The sequence below is a fragment of the Heloderma suspectum genome, chromosome 4, assembly GCF_057233095.1.
Source record: "Heloderma suspectum isolate Gila_16-S chromosome 4, 16-S_ref, whole genome shotgun sequence".
NCBI classification, from domain to species: domain Eukaryota; kingdom Metazoa; phylum Chordata; class Lepidosauria; order Squamata; family Helodermatidae; genus Heloderma; species Heloderma suspectum.
The window spans coordinates 48,418,181-48,434,799 of record NC_139461.1 but is presented as its reverse complement, the minus strand read 5'-3'; the positions used below and the strand labels follow the sequence as shown (position 1 = coordinate 48,434,799).

General features: G+C 44.4%; 1 protein-coding gene across 1 annotated transcript in view; it reads right to left on the bottom strand.

Moving 5' to 3' along the window:
- The window catches only part of CNGB3 (cyclic nucleotide gated channel subunit beta 3), a 109,304-nt gene that overhangs the window by 41,807 nt on the left and 50,878 nt on the right, over window positions 1–16,619 (bottom strand). The window contains exon 5 of the mRNA XM_084851453.1: window positions 374–522. Coding sequence (XP_084707579.1) covers window positions 374–522 — 149 coding nt within the window. The remainder of the gene's footprint in view (window positions 1–373; window positions 523–16,619) is intronic.

The following is a 16,619-nucleotide window of genomic DNA, read 5'->3' as shown; positions in this document are numbered from 1 at the left end:
TGTTTGGTGGTTTCCTGGTTTTTGTGCAGTTTCCACCCATTCAAAAAGGTTGAAACACCTCTCCTAAGGCTGAGTTACTGTCAGTAAGAGCTTTAACTTAAAACATGCTAGTATTTCTGGAATTTTGGTCCCACCCGATTTGCCTTGGCCTAGCCCTTTTGCCTTCAGACCTGCCCACCACTGGGACGTGGTCCCTGAGAACTTCTCTGAAATGGAACTCAGCACTCAGGCTGAAAGAAGTTCTGCAAACCTGTCATAAGAAATGCTACTGGAAACAAATCGGTTTAACCCAATGGGGGGATCTGGCTGACATGCCACCTTCAAGCACTATATTTATGTACCGATGAATGGGATACAGTTTCCATGAACTTACTGGCTGTTGGACTCGGTTCAGGTGAGGAGATGACTGGATCAGTTATCTTTTCTTTATTGGTGGCTGTCCTTTCTCGCATCTCCTTGACAATATCTTGCAGCTGGGCTTGAGCATATTCATTGATGGGGGTTCCAGGTCGCTTATTCTCTCTGTTGTGGGGAGAGGGAAGAAGGATAACAGTTAAGAGTTTTGAAAAATATTACAGCTACTTCTTGAAATAAGCTTGAAGACAAGTAATAACACTGATGTTCCCCTGCCTTGAGTAGCAGAGCCATTTTCTTGTAAAAACAGTAGGTCTGCACAAAAGCAAACCAGCCATATATTCTGGCCTGCCAAGTGCATGACCAGCCCCCCCCCCCCGCTTTTGCAGTGTCAGGGTCGAATTAGATGTGTTGAGTGGCATCATTCACATGTTCATCCTGTTCACATCTAAAGAGGCTGTGTGTGTCTTACTTTAACAGTAAGGGCAGTGGTGCAGCTAGGCAATTTAGACCCCGGATTTCATGGTCTTATAGACAGCCACAACTAACACAACTAAGATTTCTCTTATTTATTTATTTATTTATTGCATTTATACCCCGCCTTTCTCCCTCTCGCAAGGAACTCAAGGCGGCTTACATTATCCTCCTCCTCACCGTTGTATCCTCACAACAACAACCCTGTGAGGTAGGTTGGGCTGAGAGTCTGTGACTGGCCCAAAGTCACCCAGTGAGCTTCCATGGCCAAGTGGGGACTAGAACCCGGATCTCCCGGCTCCCAGTCCGTCACTTTCACCACTACACTACACTACACTGGCTCTTCTCTTCTCTTCTCTTCTCTTCTCTTCTCTTCTCTTCTCTTCACCCACTCCCACCATTCTATGCTTTATAACTGCATCTATAGTTCTGATACATTAGAGCAACACACAAACAGACAAACATAAAGACATATACAACCCATTTGCCAACCCTGCTTAAAATTAAAATACTCTGAGCACGTGTAGTTTCAGACTCCCTTAAATCATAGCAGCATCATGACTACAGGAATACAATGGCATTTGCTTCTGTGGTTGTGATGTTAAATTCATTTTCTTGGGAATAACCATCATTCGGTTGTTTCTCCAATACATTTTAAAAGTAAAAATAGTAAAATGAGCATACCTGGCTGGGTGCCTCCTGACTAAAAAATGCTTTTAATAATAGTGGTAAGAAAGGATGCTGTGATGACCACCATTGGTCCTGTGAACTCCTGCATGCCCATGCTGACCCAGGTGTTCACTGGGCCTTTGTGCCACTGTCCCCATCACTTGCCACTCCCTGGGTGGTCATTCGCGGGGGTCTAGGATGCAAGGCCCCAGATTTCGGTCCCATGGCCCAGCCCTAGCTGCCCTACTGAGTACAAGAGCTATGAAGGAAAGAGGTGCTATGCTCTCTCCCATTCCAATGCCTTATCCCAGTCCAAGCACTTCTATCCCTTCCCGACACTGTATGGCAGCTGGGAATGAAAAAAAATGTCTGGAGGAAGGCAGATCTTGGATCCAACCCAAAATGTTTTGGATAGGAAAATTAAAGTGAAATATACTTTTATTTTTCTTTTCAGAAATCTAATGTAGGAAAAGCTACCCTCCTTCGCTTTAATTTTGGCCCTTCTGTGGCCCCCATAATATTTTTTTTTCTTGTGCCCACCACTGGCTTCAAAAGCAAAGGGAAAGGGGAAACGCATGTGTGTATGTGTATGCACCTGCAGACACACACACACTGACACATAAACACACACTAGGCTTTTCCAGCCGCTGAGGTGCCGGTTTGATTAGCCACTTCTGACACTGCCACGATTGTGGCGAATGCGTCTCAGATGAGGTAAAACAGCCCCCCTGTAAAAATGAATAGTTTTTCTGTGAAACTGACTTTTGAGTTACAGTGCGTGCTTAAATTGACTAAATACATTAGATTGTGCTGAGCCTGCACTGAAGCTGCACCCTGCCTGACCCTCATTCACTCATAATATGAAAGGAAATCCACTGGGGCATAAGCAAAAGAGGGCTGAAAGCAGCTGCAGAAGACAGCCTGCATTTAATTTAAATATTTTTAAAGCATGTTAATGTATTCTTAAGAGAACATAGAGAATACACTTAAGACTACAATGGGTGGATCACAAACATATGAAAGATTGGCTTTCATTTGGATGAGTAACCAAATATTTAGAATAAAAGAATCTCTGGGGTCTGCAAAACTAAACACAAATGGAGAAAGGCAAGAGTTTGAGTGATCAGCTGAAAAAAGTGTTGTTCTGTTTTTTCCAGTTTTAAGAAAAACAGACTGCCCTACCATAATGGTTGAAATAAAGGTCCCCATGTTCATTACTTCAGCAGTGCTATTTGTATGGAAGGGCCCTAATTTTAGTCTGCTATACTTATTTATTTATTTTATTACATTTATATCCCACCATGGAACTCAAGGTGGCTACATGTGGTTCCCAGGTGGTCTCCCCTCCAAGCACTGACCAGACCCAGACCTGCTTAGCTTCAGCAAGGTGGCTGCCTCATGTGCCTTCAGACTATGCCCTGGGACTCTACTTGCCTGTTCTACTCCTGGATTGTTCACGTTATTGTTCACCTGTACTTTCTCCACCCACTTGAATGGGTCTTGCCTGAAGAAGGATGATGTACTGTATAGCACTATATTATCTGGCAATGTCCTTCCTCATAGCCAAGCTTCTTCCATAATGCTTACTCAAAAGTAAGTCACGTTGAGCAAAGGTTCCTGCATCGTTAATTAAAAGTCTCTTCCTGACAATGTTCGCCTCTTTTATGGCTTCCTGTTCAGTGTAGTTGGGAGGTTAGTGATGAATTGCCACTTAATTTCCCCTTAATCAGTCAGCTTCTGGAGAAGGGTTTTAATTACTGCTTTCTTTTCATTCCTTTTCTTTATTTTATAGTGAAATAGCATAACAACAGATTGATCTCTCTGTGGTCTTGATAGGATATTGCTGATAGGATACTGCTCTTGAGTTGGGCTGTTTGCACAATAAGCTATATCAGAATTTCGGAGAATCTTGGATTGTAGTTCATGACGAGCATGCTACTGCAAGCAGCCCAGTCACTTCCACTTGGCTTCCCCCGCTTGTGGGAGTGGCTCAACAAACCAGGAAATCACCAGCCAGAAAAAGCTTTGTGTTATGTCCAAACTGGGACTCCTAGTTTGCTGCTCCGCCAACAAGCAGGAATTGTAAACCAGGGCTTGTTCCTAGTTTATGACTCCGGACTTATTTGGGAGTGACAAACCAAGAGTCCCAGTCTGGACATAACACATTCAGATGTAATGCTAAGATTTTTCTTGCTGGTTTGCTTAGCTGCTCCTTCTCGTGGAAGGAACCAAGCAGGAGCGATCAGGCAGCAGGCACCAGCATGCTGCTAGTGAGCAAGAAGCCAGGAATCTCTGGAATTTTGGTTTATCATGTTCTGCAAAGGCTTATCTTGGTGTTACTGATGGCCGAGCCATGCTACTTTTCTGAATTAAGTTCTTATACTCCTGAGATGCCATTATTAATCATATAAAACACAGGAATTAATTAACAAAGTATAAATATAAAATGTTTATATTCTGTATTCATTCCTATCCTGATCCAAAGGCACTGAAGTTTTCAGCCCGATTGTCACCATATTTAATTGCAAGTAAGTCCCATTGACATCCAACAGTTTAGGTTGGCTTCTCTGTGATGGTTTTCTTTCTGGCATGGAAAAGCAAGGTAACTCTTGGCTCTACTTTCTCCCAGAGCTGCTCTGGGACCACCCCGCCAAAGCCCCATCCAGATATCAGAATTGTTGATTTCAAGAACTGGCAACCTACTTTATTTCCAAATTCTACAATTGCAGCTCTACAAAATGACCACTGGGGGACAAGGAGTATTTGCTGAATGACCTATTCCTTGTTTTGAAATCATACATTTTGAAGAACCTCAGTTTATTTGATTAACCCATTTCTCAGGGCACACCAGCACTTCCCTCAATTTGCACTACTGAGACCCCAAAACACTGTTGGGGAAAGGGTAGCTTGGTGGTAAGAGTGCAATGTGAACCTAAGATGTGCGTGCTCTTTCCCTTTCCTGTTTTCAGTGCAAAGGAATTGTATTCTGGTTAAAGCCATATATCATAATGGATTTTCTGGCTGCTGTTCAAATATAAACAAACCTTATATTTTACAATTTGATAGTGTGATTGCACATTTGAAAGAAACTGAGGCTATCCAATATTGAATGCCAAAGGGCCTTTCTTTAAAAAATGAGTCATAGATCAGAATGAGCATATCCCCATAAAAAATATTTGTGTAATATGTTTCTCTAATATATAATCTTTCCAACAGAAACGTGAGATTTCTGGGCTAAAGCAGTTTTAGATCAAGGGTGCAGTCTGTATTATAAACCTTGTCACTATTTGGCATTGATGGTTTCTTGGGTGGGTGGGAGTTATGAAATTATTCTGTACCTGTGTTTACTTACATCATTCCATGCTTATTGGGTTACTGATTTCCACTCACTCACTTCTGTGTCTTTTCTTTGCCTATTCCTCCCATCTTTTGTTATTTCCTAACAAAATGCACATGTTAACATTTTCTGGGGCTAAGCAAAATTAAGTGCATGTTATCTGTGGAGTTGTACTTTAACTGAACTTGGAAATAAAAACAAGGGAAACAGAACACCAAAGACCATTTTAAAGCTCATGTGTGAAAATGGTCTTTGATCTCGGTAAGGAAGTACTCTAACTTATCACTGTTACTCTGCTATCTAAAGCTTGACACTCTGCTACTCAGGGTCTCTTCATGTGTTGTGGGGTTTTCCAGCTGCTTCAAAAGAGGCAGTCACCTCTTCCCTTAAGTAATTATCTCTGGAACTTGTTGAATTGGACAATTATACGCCAGTCTCTGTCTGGCCTTTTTAGGACAAGGTGGGTATGGCAGGACAAGTCTAGCTGCTTTTAGGTGAAGCCAACTATCTAAATCAGTTTTGGTCTGGTTTGGGGCATCTTTTGAGACTGAAACTACCTTAATTGCCCTAGCTGATGACTGACTCAGGAAGAGTCACAACAGGAGTGTGACCCTGTTGATTCTCCTGGACCTTTCAGAGCAGCTTTTGATGCCATTAACTAATTGATCATTTTGGACTGCCTTTCCTTCTCGGAGGTGGGGCACCCTTCTATTTGGGGTTATAGAATCATAGAATCATAGAATCATAGAATCATAGAATAGTAGGGTTGGAAGGGGCCTACAAGGCCATTGAGTCCAACCCCCTGCTCAATGCAGGAATCCAAGTCAGAGCATCCCTGACAAATGGCTGTCCAGCCTCGTCTTGAAGGCCTCCAGTGTGGGAGAGCCCACCACCTCCCCAGGTAATTGGTTCCATTGTCGTATTGCTCTTACAGTCAGGAAGTTTTTCCTGATGTTCAGCTGGAATCTGGCTTCCTGTAACTTGAGCCCATTATTCCGTGTCCTGCACTCTGGGATGATCAAGAAGAGATCCTGGCCTTCTTCTCTGTGACAACCTTTCAAGTACTTGAAGAGTGCTTTCATATCTCCCCTCAGACTTCTCTTCTCAAGGCTAAACATGCCCAGTTCTTTCAGTCTCTTTTCATAGGGCTTTGTTTCCAGTCCCCTGATCATCTTTGTTGCCCTCCTCTGAACCCTCTCCAGTTTGTCTGCATCCTTCTTAAAGTGTGGTGCCCAGAACTGGACACAGTACTCCAGATGAGGCCTAACCAGTGCTGAGTAGAGGGGAACTAGTACTTCCCGGGATTTGGAAGCGATGCTTCTATGAATGCAGCCCAAAATAGCATTTGCCTTTTTGCAGCCACATCACATTGTTGGCTCATATTCAGCTTGTGATCGACAACAATTCCAAGATCCTTCTCGCTTGTAGTGTGGTTGAGCCACGTATCCCCCATCTTGTAACTATGCATTTTGTTTCTTTTTCCTAGGTGCAGAACTTGGCATTTGTCCCTATTAAATGTCATTCTGTTGTTTTCTGCCCAGCGCTCCAGTCTATCCAGATCACTTTGAATTTTGTTTCTGTCTTGCAAAGTATTAGCTATCCCTCCCAATTTGGTGTCATCTGCAAATTTGATCAGCATTCCCTGCACCTCCTCCTCCAAGTCATTAATAAAAATGTTGAAAAGCACTGGGCCCATGACTGAGCCCTGCGGTACCCCACTCGTTACCTCTCCCCAGTTTGAGAGGATCCCATTGATAAGCACTCTTTGAGTCCGATTCTGTAGCCATCTGTGGATCCACCGGATCGTTGTTTCATCTAGCCCACTTTGAGCTAGTTTGCTCATCAGGATATCATGGGGCACTTTGTCGAAAGCTTTGCTGAAGTCGAGGTATATGATGTCTACAGCATTCCCACGGTCTACAAGGGAGGTTACTTGATCAAAAAATGAGATCAGATTTGTCTGGCAGGACTTGTTTTTGACAAATCCATGTTGGCGTCGAGTAATCACGGCATTGTTTTCAAGGTGCTTCCAGATGGATTCCTTTATCATCTGCTCCAGAATTTTCCCAGGGATTGATGTCAGACTGACTGGTCTGTAGTTCCCAGGTTCCTCCTTTTTACCCTTTTTGAAGATAGGGACAACGTTAGCCCTCCTCCAGTCATCTGGCACTTCCCCCGTCCTCCATGATTTCTCAAAGAGAATAGACAGCGCTTCTGAGAGTTCTTCTGCCAGTTCCTTTATGACTCTAGGATGCAGTTCATCTGGCCCTGGAGATTTGAACTCATTCAAAGTAATGAGGTGTTCCTTGACCATATGCCTGTCGATCTCAAGCTGCAATCCTGCCCCTTCAGCCTGTACTTCGCCTTTGCCAGGGGGGTCATAGACCTTCTTTTGGGAGAAGACTGAGCCAAAGTAGGAATTGAGCACCTCTGCCTTTTCTTTGTCATCTGTTATCATTTTGCCATCCTTATTTAATAGCTGAACCACCATTTCTTTCCTCTGCCTTTTACTATGCACATAGCTGAAGAAAGCCTTTTTGTTGTTTTTAACATCCCTTGCTAACCTCAGCTCATTCTCAGCTTTAGCCTTCCTGACGCCATCCCTGCAATTCTGTGCTATCTGCCTGTACTCTTCCTTTGTTACTTGGCCTTCTTTCCACTTCCTATATGTGTCCTTTTTTGTTTTCAGGTCATCCCTAAGCTTTTTATGAAGCCACATTGGCTTCTTCTGTTGTCTTCCACCTTTTCTTCTTGTTGGAATTGCTTGTGATTGTGCCTTGAGAATTTCCTTTTTTAAAAGCTCCCACCCATCTTGGACTCCTTTTTTCGCTAGCATCGCTTGCCATGGGACCTTACTGATCATTGTTCTGAGTTTATGAAAATCAGCTTTCCTAAAATCCAGGGTACGCGTTTGACTACACTCGGCTTTTGCTTCCCTTAGAACCAAGAACTCAAGTACAACATGGTCGCTTTCCCCCAGAGTTCCTGTAACTGCTACTTTATCCACTAAGTCATCTCTGTTGGTTAGGATCAAGTCAAGGATAGCCGATCCTCTAGTTCCTTCCTCTACTTTCTGTAGGAGGAAGTTATCCGCCACACAAGTCAGGAATTTCCTGGAGGGGCCATGTTTTGCAGAATTTGTCTCCCAACAAATATCGGGGAAATTGAAGTCCCCCATTACTACTACATCATGCTTCCTTAAAACATTGGCTAATTGCTTTTCAAAAGTTTCATCCTTGTCTTCTCCTTGATTGGGTGGCCGGTAGTAGACTCCGACCACCAGGTTCCTTTTATTCTTTGCTCCATACTGTTCTACTGTTTTCTGGAGGGTAGGAATGGTCTTGGTCAGTTATTGTTCCCTTTCATAGGAGATGTATTTGGGGTTTCCACAGGGTTCAGTTCTGTCTCCTATGTACTACTAAGGTAATGTAATAAGTGGGCCTAAATAGATAGGTGATTGATAAATCTTCCCAATAGCTCTTCCAGTTAATAGAAATCTTTGTATGCAGCATTTTCTGAGGATTTCATGTGCTCTGTCGGAGTATCTGCAGTCACATAGTGATTGTGATCAGCATCTATTGGCCCCTCCATGTCTCTGCTTTAGAGATTGGGATGATCAGATAACAGGCAGATCACTCTGCACCACACAAAGAGCTATGTTGTCTGACTATCTTCCTGAAATACATCATTCCTATGCTGGGGGGAAGGGTGTTGCCATCCTTGTCATTTCTCCTGGTGTAGATAGGTAGACAGTGTAAAAGCTGGAGCATGGGAAGTTCTTTTAATTGTGTATCATGAGAAATAAGTGTTTAAGCTAGATTTCTGATAAGAGACTTCAATTCAGAACATTCTAAATGTGTAGCTGGAGGGAGCGATCCTATGGCTACTAGACACTGTCTAGAGGGTCATAGGATTTTTCAGTTTCTGGAAACTGAGGTCAGAGCCAAGGCTCCAACTGCGGTTCTCAGAAACCACGCTCCCCTCCCCCTCCCCTCATAGCCAGCGTGGTTCTCTCTGTGCCAGCTATGTCTCCAAGCTCAGAAACGAAGCATGGAGACGGCAAAAAGGGGGCAGTCCAGGGGCAGGGAGGGAGGAGACAGTGAAGCCAAATTACGCAGTTTCTTATGCATCACACAGCCTCTCGCTCCAAAGCTTCCTAGCTAGACAGGCAAAATCACCTGTCTAGCCAAGAATGCAGGGTGGCTGGAGCACAGAGGCAAGGGTTGCCTCCATGCTCCAGCCACCCTGCATTGGATAGTTCAGAGGCTGACTGTCTTCATAGGATTGCACCCTCAGGCAGGGATCAAGCGAAGTTTTCAAAATGGCATGAGAGGAAAACATTAGAGAACAAATTAAATGGATCCAGCGTACGTTGTAAACCAGGGCTTGCAAGATTGCTGTTTTCCTGCTACTAGTAGTGGTGGAGAAAGAGGCATCTTGCTGGAGGTTGGAAAAGGTGAAATACTGTCCCTTGATCTCATTTGTGGCCCCTGGCCCTGCCCCCTGCATCCAACACCAGGTGCGGTCCTCAGGGCTGAAAATGTTGTGCACCCCTGGTCTAAAATCTAGGCTCTAAAGACATGATACAGCAACCAGACGAAAGCTGATCAAGTCCGGATCAGGCTAGTGCTTGCATGGGAGACTGTCTGGGAACTCTATAAACCTATCTTCTGGATAGGTTGTCTGGGTTGGGAGTTGGAGGCACTGCACTGCAGTGGTTCAGCTCCTACTTGGATGGCCGATTCCAGAAGGTGGTGCTGGGCGATTATTGCTCTGTGCCATGGCAATTGTGCCATGGGGTTCCACAGGGCTCTATTCTATCCCCCATGCTGTTTAACATCTACATGGAACCGCTGGGGGAGGTTATCCGGGTGTGGGCTGAGGTGCCATCAATATGCGGATGACACCCAGCTCTACCCCTCTTTCTCATCATACCCAGGTGAGGCAGTGGCTGTTTTGAATCAGTGCCTGGGCATGGTAATGGACTAGATGAGGGCCAATAAACTGAAACTCAATCCAGACAAGACAGAGGTACTGTTAGTGGGTGGTTCATCTGCCCGGCTAGGTGATATTCAACCTGTTCTGGAGGGGGTTGCATTCCCCCTAAAGGATCAGGTTCGTAGTTTGGGGGTGCTCTTGGATCCAGAACTGTCACTTGCGGCACAGGGGAACTCAGTGGCACGGAGCACTTTGTATCAGCTTAGGGTGGTATACCAACTACACCCTTATCTGGACAGAGATAGCCTAGCTACAGTTATCCATGCTCTGATAACTTCTCGTCTGGATTACTGCAATGCGTTATACGTGGGGCTACTTTGAAAACGGTCCGGAAGCTTCAGCTGGTCCAAAATAGGACAGCAAGATTGTTAACAGGGACTGGCCTGTGAGCTCATATTACAGCAGTACTTTTTCAGCTGCACTGGCTGCCAGTCCATTTCTGGGCCCGATTCAAAGTGCTGGTATTAACACTTAAAGCCCTTAATGGCTTGGGGTCAGGTTATCTGAAGGATTGCCTCCTCCCATATGTGCCTGCCCGGGCCTTAAGATCATCATCAGCGGCCCTTCTCCGTGAGCCCCTGCCAAAGGAAGTGAGGCGGGTGGCTACTAGGAGGAGGGCTTTTTCTGCTGTGGCACCCCGGCTGTGGAATGAGCTCCCTAGTGAAGTTCGCCTGGCACCTACATTGTATTCCTTTCGGTGCCAGGTGAAGACCTTTTTATTTTCCCAGGCATTTTAGCTTTCTAAACTTTTAGCTTTGTTGTTTTAAATCTGTATTTTAAACTCCTGCACTGCTGCTAGGTTTTATTGTGGTTGTATTGTTATATTGTGGTTTTAATGTTCTATATATTTTAAATTGTTTTATCGTGTGCTGTTTGGTTTTAATTTTTGTGAACTGCCCAGAGAGCTTTGGCTATTGGGTGGTATAGAAATGAAATTATATATATATAAATATAAAAATAAATAAATGGCAGCGGTGGCCCTTCTAGCTTGCCCACCTCTGAAAGTAGCCAGGTTGGCAGATGCGTCGGAGAGGGTCTTTTCTGCAGTGCTCCATGTCTTTCAAATGCATTAATAACCAGAGCCAATTGGGCCCATCACTACAGGCCTTCAGGAAAGCCCACTAGATTAATTTATTTTCCATGATCTTCTGCTGATGGCTTTGACTGCCGTGGTTTTTTTGTTTTAGTATTTGTTGGGTGGGATGTCTGTTTTATTATTTCCACAGAGGTAACCATGTTAGTCTGTTGCAACAAAAACAACCAAGAGTCTTAAATGTGAACAAATTTATTCTGGCATAAGCTTTCGTGGACACCGTCCATTTCATCAGATGGTTAATACTTCATGCATCTGATGAAGTGGACAGTGTCCATGAAAGCTAATACCAGCACAAATTTGTTAGTTTTTAAGGTGCCACAAGACTCTGGGTTCACACACCATGCTAACCCACTCTCAGTGGGTGAGTGTAGGTTATTGTTGAACTGTGGGCTATTGTGTTGTCTGAACGCAGAGCATTTTCCACAGGGTGGCTTGTTAACCATGCAGTGTGGCTTGTTAACCACCCTGAACAACCCAACAAGAAGCCATAGGTTCTCAAGGTGGCTTGTTTGAGAAAAATAAGCCACACTACATGGTTAAGAAGCCACCCTGTGGAAAACACACTGCATTCAGACAACATGATAACCCCCGGTTCAACAACAACCCACACTCAACCACTGAGTATGGGTTAGCGTGTTGTGTGAAGCCAGTCTTTGTTGGTTTTGTTTCATTATTGTCATTGGGTTTTAATCTAATGCTTATTCTTTTTATCTTGTGAGCTTCCTTTAGAGGGTTTTATACCCTAATGGGTGGCTCTAAAATATTTTAAATAAATAAAGGTATGACATCTTGAGATTCCGTCATGGGGGAAATGTAATATAATGAATAAACCAATTGTGACTATTTTTCTTTATGTCCCTGGAATAGGGCCTGATGTATTGGGGTTAGTAGGGATCCACCACAGCTTGTTTGAATATATGCCCACAAAGTAGTGATAGCATGCTCATCTCTCTCTCTCTCTCTCTCTCTCTCTCTTTCTCTCTCTCTCTCTCTTACTCACAGAATTAATGCTGAATCTTGAGCTCCATCAGGTAGGCTGAATTTAGATGGATGTGACTTTCATTTTGCTAGGTGATACCTCTATGCTATAATTAATGTAAGTACAGTGATTAATAGCATAATTAATTGCTGGTTTAGTAGCTCCGATTATGTGCCCAAACAACATCATAGCTACTCTTGAGCAGAGGAAATTGCGGGCAGGCAAAAGTAAGCCATCTATTACCATTTAGGGTCTTGCATTATTTGTTTCCAACCATTGTCTAATCAAAAGGAATCTTCTAATATAGGCCTGCAGAAGTGACCCACCAAGGGGAACACACAACCCACCAGCCATGTATTATGGCATGCTAGCCAGGGACTTGACAGACCCTCTTTTTTGCAGACAGCAACCCAGGAGGTTTATGGAGCACCAGATGGGCAAATTCTACAAGCTGATCAGGCCTGCTCTAGTAGGAAAAGGACCAAGAGCACATCATCATCACCATCATCACCATTTTTGTTGTTGTTGTTGCCATCCTTTCACTGAACTAAAAGTTAAGTGACAAGGGTGCTGGTTGGATGGGTAACCCATAAGTAACTCAGTCTATGCCAGACCCTAAGTTGCCAGGCCACAGTCAGCACCTTTATAGAATCAGGAAATCTATTGGCCCCTTATGTCAGCTGATCCTTGCTATGCTGCTGGCAGCAAGAGTATCAGCCTTCAACATCAAGAGAGATGAGGTCAGATAGTATCTCTTCCAGCAAGCTGCCAGAGAAGCACATAGAGCAGGGGTGGCAACTTGTGGTCCTCCAGATGTTTTGGCCTACAACTCTCATCAGCCCTAGCCAGCATAGTCAATGGTGAGGGCTGATGGGAGTTGTAGGCCAAAACAACTGGAGGGCCACAAGTTGCCCACCCTTGATGTAGAGTAAGGTGCCTGAATCCCACTGCTAGAGTGCCAGGTTTGAGACACCTGGTGCTAGGGTAGCCACTTACATATTGCCAAAAAAGAGGAAATGCATCACCAAAATAGAGGACACCGATTTGCAAAACATCTGAATATGCTAATTTATATGTATAGATGTGAGTTTAGAAATAACAACTATAATGTAAATAAAAATACAACACATCTCACCATAACGGGGAAGACTGGGACTAGATGAGCTGTGTGCCTGCTCAGTCCACTATGTTGATGGGCAATTTCTAGGCCCCAGCTGCTCTCCCTTCTTATGGTTCATTATCTTTAAACCCGATGGACTAGACAGCCCTTCAAATAGAGGACCACATTCAAATAGAGGACTGACTGTCCTCTGACAGCTCTTCAATAGAGGACTGTAAAGTAGGATACCTGGCCACCCTACCTGATGCCTGACAAACAGAATCAAAGACAAGATACTATTATCCAAATAAAAACAACAGAGTCTTGTGCCACCTTAAAGATTAACTAATTTATGATGGCGTAAGCTTTCATGGACAGCAGTCCAGTTTGAAAGTTACACAAAATGCTTATCCATGAAAGCTTATTCCATGATAAATTTATAATGCTATTAGCTTTCATGGACTGCAGTCCACTTCATCAGATGCATGAAAAGGTTATTCATGAAAGCTTATGCCATAATAAACAGTCTAAAATGGATATCCCTCTGGAAAGTATCCAAATAAAGTATTAGAGAGCAATCCTATGTCCCCTAGACAGCGTCTGGGAGAGATAGGATTTTTCAGTTTCCCAGCTCAGAACTCGTAGACAGCACTATGAGCATGTAGCTGAGAAACCATCCTCCCTGTCCCTTCCCCCTCATAGCTGGGGTGGAGACAACCATGGTGGCTGCCCCTCCATGCCTGCCCATGCTCATAACATGGAGAAAGGACAGGGTGAAAAGGGGGTATTCCCAGGGGCAGGGAGGGGAGGAGACCACAGAAGCTGTTTTAGACAGCTTCCTATGCGTTCTCGAGTGCCGTTCCCACCCCCTTCCCCAAATCAGGCGTCTAAAGAAAACTGCAGGGCAGCCAGAGCACAGAGGGAATCCTCTCCTCCGTGCTTCAGCCACCCGGCTTTGAATAGGAGGTCGTCTCTGATTTCAGAAGAAGTTGGAGGCAGCTGTCTATTTCAATAGGATTGCACCCTTAGGGCGCAATTCTATGGCCGCTAGTCAGTGGCTAGACGGCCATAGGATAGGTCAGCCCATGCTCCAAGGTCGGTTCCCAGAGAACCGACCCCCACCTCTCCTGCGCTGCCTTGTAGGCAGCATGGATCGGCCCCGTGCTCCACGCTTGTAGGAGCAGCACGGAATGGTGAAAATGGGGCATTCCTGGGGGTGGGCCAGAGTGAGGAGGTCGAAAATACCGGTAAAACACATCCTATGTGTTGTCTGGCCACTGCTTCCTGAGCTCCAAGGTCCTGCAGGTAGACAGCCAAAACTGGCTGTCTACCCACAAAAGCAGGGTAGTGGGAGCAAGGAGGAGATCCGCTCCTCACCATTCCTCCCGCCCTGCACTAGACAGGCAGTCACCCCCAGGGTCTGAGGCGACCGTTGATCCACATAGGATTGCTCCCTCCCTGAATTATAAATTCAAGAGAGGAAGTTGTATTAGTCAGTTTTAGCAATCAGAACATATGTTGGTGGCACTTTAAGAATGAACAAATTGATTGTGATATAAGATCTTGTAGAGCACTGCCCCCTTCATCAGATACATGTATCTTTAGTATATACAACAAAGCAAGAAAAAATACACAGACACATAAAAGTAATCCTAATGCATCCAGGAACCCTAAATGTGTTCCTATATCTACTCAAGCAGTGTTATGATGGGACCAAACAACATTAGCTATACTGATAGGTTAATTTACCAGCACATTTTCTAATATGATATATGCCATCATCTGCCAGTAATGGTTTTCTGCTGTTTACGTAGACCAAATAAGCTGCTCACCATGCAAGAAAATAAATAGGCACAGTTGTTGTTGTTGTTCAGACATTCAGTCGTGTCCGACTCTTCATGACCCCATGGACCATAGCACACCAGGCCTTCCTGTCCTGCTCTCTCTCCCGGAGCATGCTCAGGTTCATATTCATTGCATCGGTGATGCTATCTAGCCATCTCATCCTCTGCCGTCCCCTTCTCCTTTTGCCTTCAGTCTTTCCCAGCATCAGGGTCTTTTCCAGAGAGTTTTCTCTTCGCATTAGGTGACCAAAATATTTGAGCTTCACCTTCAGTATCTGTCCTTCCAATGAGCACTCAGGGTTGATTTCCTTTAGGATTGACTGATCTGACCTCCTTGTAGTCCAGGGGACTCGTAAGAGTCTTCTCCAGCACCACAGTTCGAAAGCATCAATTCTTCGGCGCTCAGCCTTCCTTATAGTCCAGCTCTCACAGCCATACATTACTACTGGGAAAACCATAGATTTGATTAGATGGACTTTTGTCGGCAAGGTGATGTCTCTGCTTCTTACTATGCTGTCTAGGTTTGCCATAGCTTTCCTCCCAAGGAGCAAGCGTCTTTTAATTTCATGGCTACAGTCACCGTCTGCGGTGATCTTGGAGCCCAAGAAAATAAAATCTGTCACTGCTGCCATTTCTTCCCCTTCTATATGCCAAGAAGTGATGGGGTCAGATGATATGATCTTAGTTTTTTTAATGTTGAGTTTCAAACCAGCTTTTGCACTCTCCTCTTCTTTCACCCTCAACAAGAGGCTCTTGAGATCCTCTTCGCTTTCTGCCATTAGGGTGGTATCGTCTGCATATCGGAGGTTGTTGATAATTCTCCCGGCAATCTTAATTCCGACCTGTGATTCATCCAACCTGGCATTTCTCATGATGTACTCTGCATATAAGTTAAATAAGCAGGGCGACAATATGCAGCCTTGTCGTACTCCTTTCCCAATTTTGAACCAATCGGTTGTTCCATGTCTGGTTCTTACTGTTGCTTCTTGTCCCTCGTACAGGTTTCTCAGGAGACAGGTAAGGTGGTCTGGCACTCCCATCTCTTTAAGAATTTGCCAGAGTTTGTTGTGATCCACACAATCAAAGGCTTTAGCGTAGTCAATGAAGCAGAAATAGACGTTTTTCTGGAATTCTCTTGCTTTCTCCATGATCCAGTGAATGTTGGAGATTTGATCTCTAGTTCCTCTGCCTCTTCGAAACCCAGCTTGTACTTCCGGTAGTTCTTGGTTCACATACTACTGAAGCCTAGCTGGTAGGATTTTGAGCATCACCTTGCTGGCATGTGAAATGAGCGCAATTGTACAGTAGTTTGAACACTCTTTGGCGTTGCCCTTCTTTGGAATTGGAATGTAAACTGACCTTTTCCAGTCTTGCGGCCACTGTTGAGTGTTCCAAATTTGTTGGCATATTGACTGCAGGACTTTAACAGCATCATCTTTTAGGATTTTAAATAGCTCAGCTGAAATACTGTCATCTTTGCTAGCTTTGTTGTTAGTAATGCTTCCTAAGGCCCACTTGACTTCACTCTCGAGGATGTACGGCTCAGGTTCAGTGACCGCACTATCATGGCTATCAGGGACATTAAGATCTTTCCTGTATAGTTCTTCTGTGTATTCTTTCCACCTCTTCTTAATCTCATCTGCTTCTGTTAGGTCCCTGCCTTCTTTGTCCTTTATCGTGCCCGTCTTTGCACAAAACGTTCCCTTGAGATCTCCGATTTTCTTGAAGTGATCTCTAGTCTTTCCCATTCTGTTGTTTTCCTCAATTTC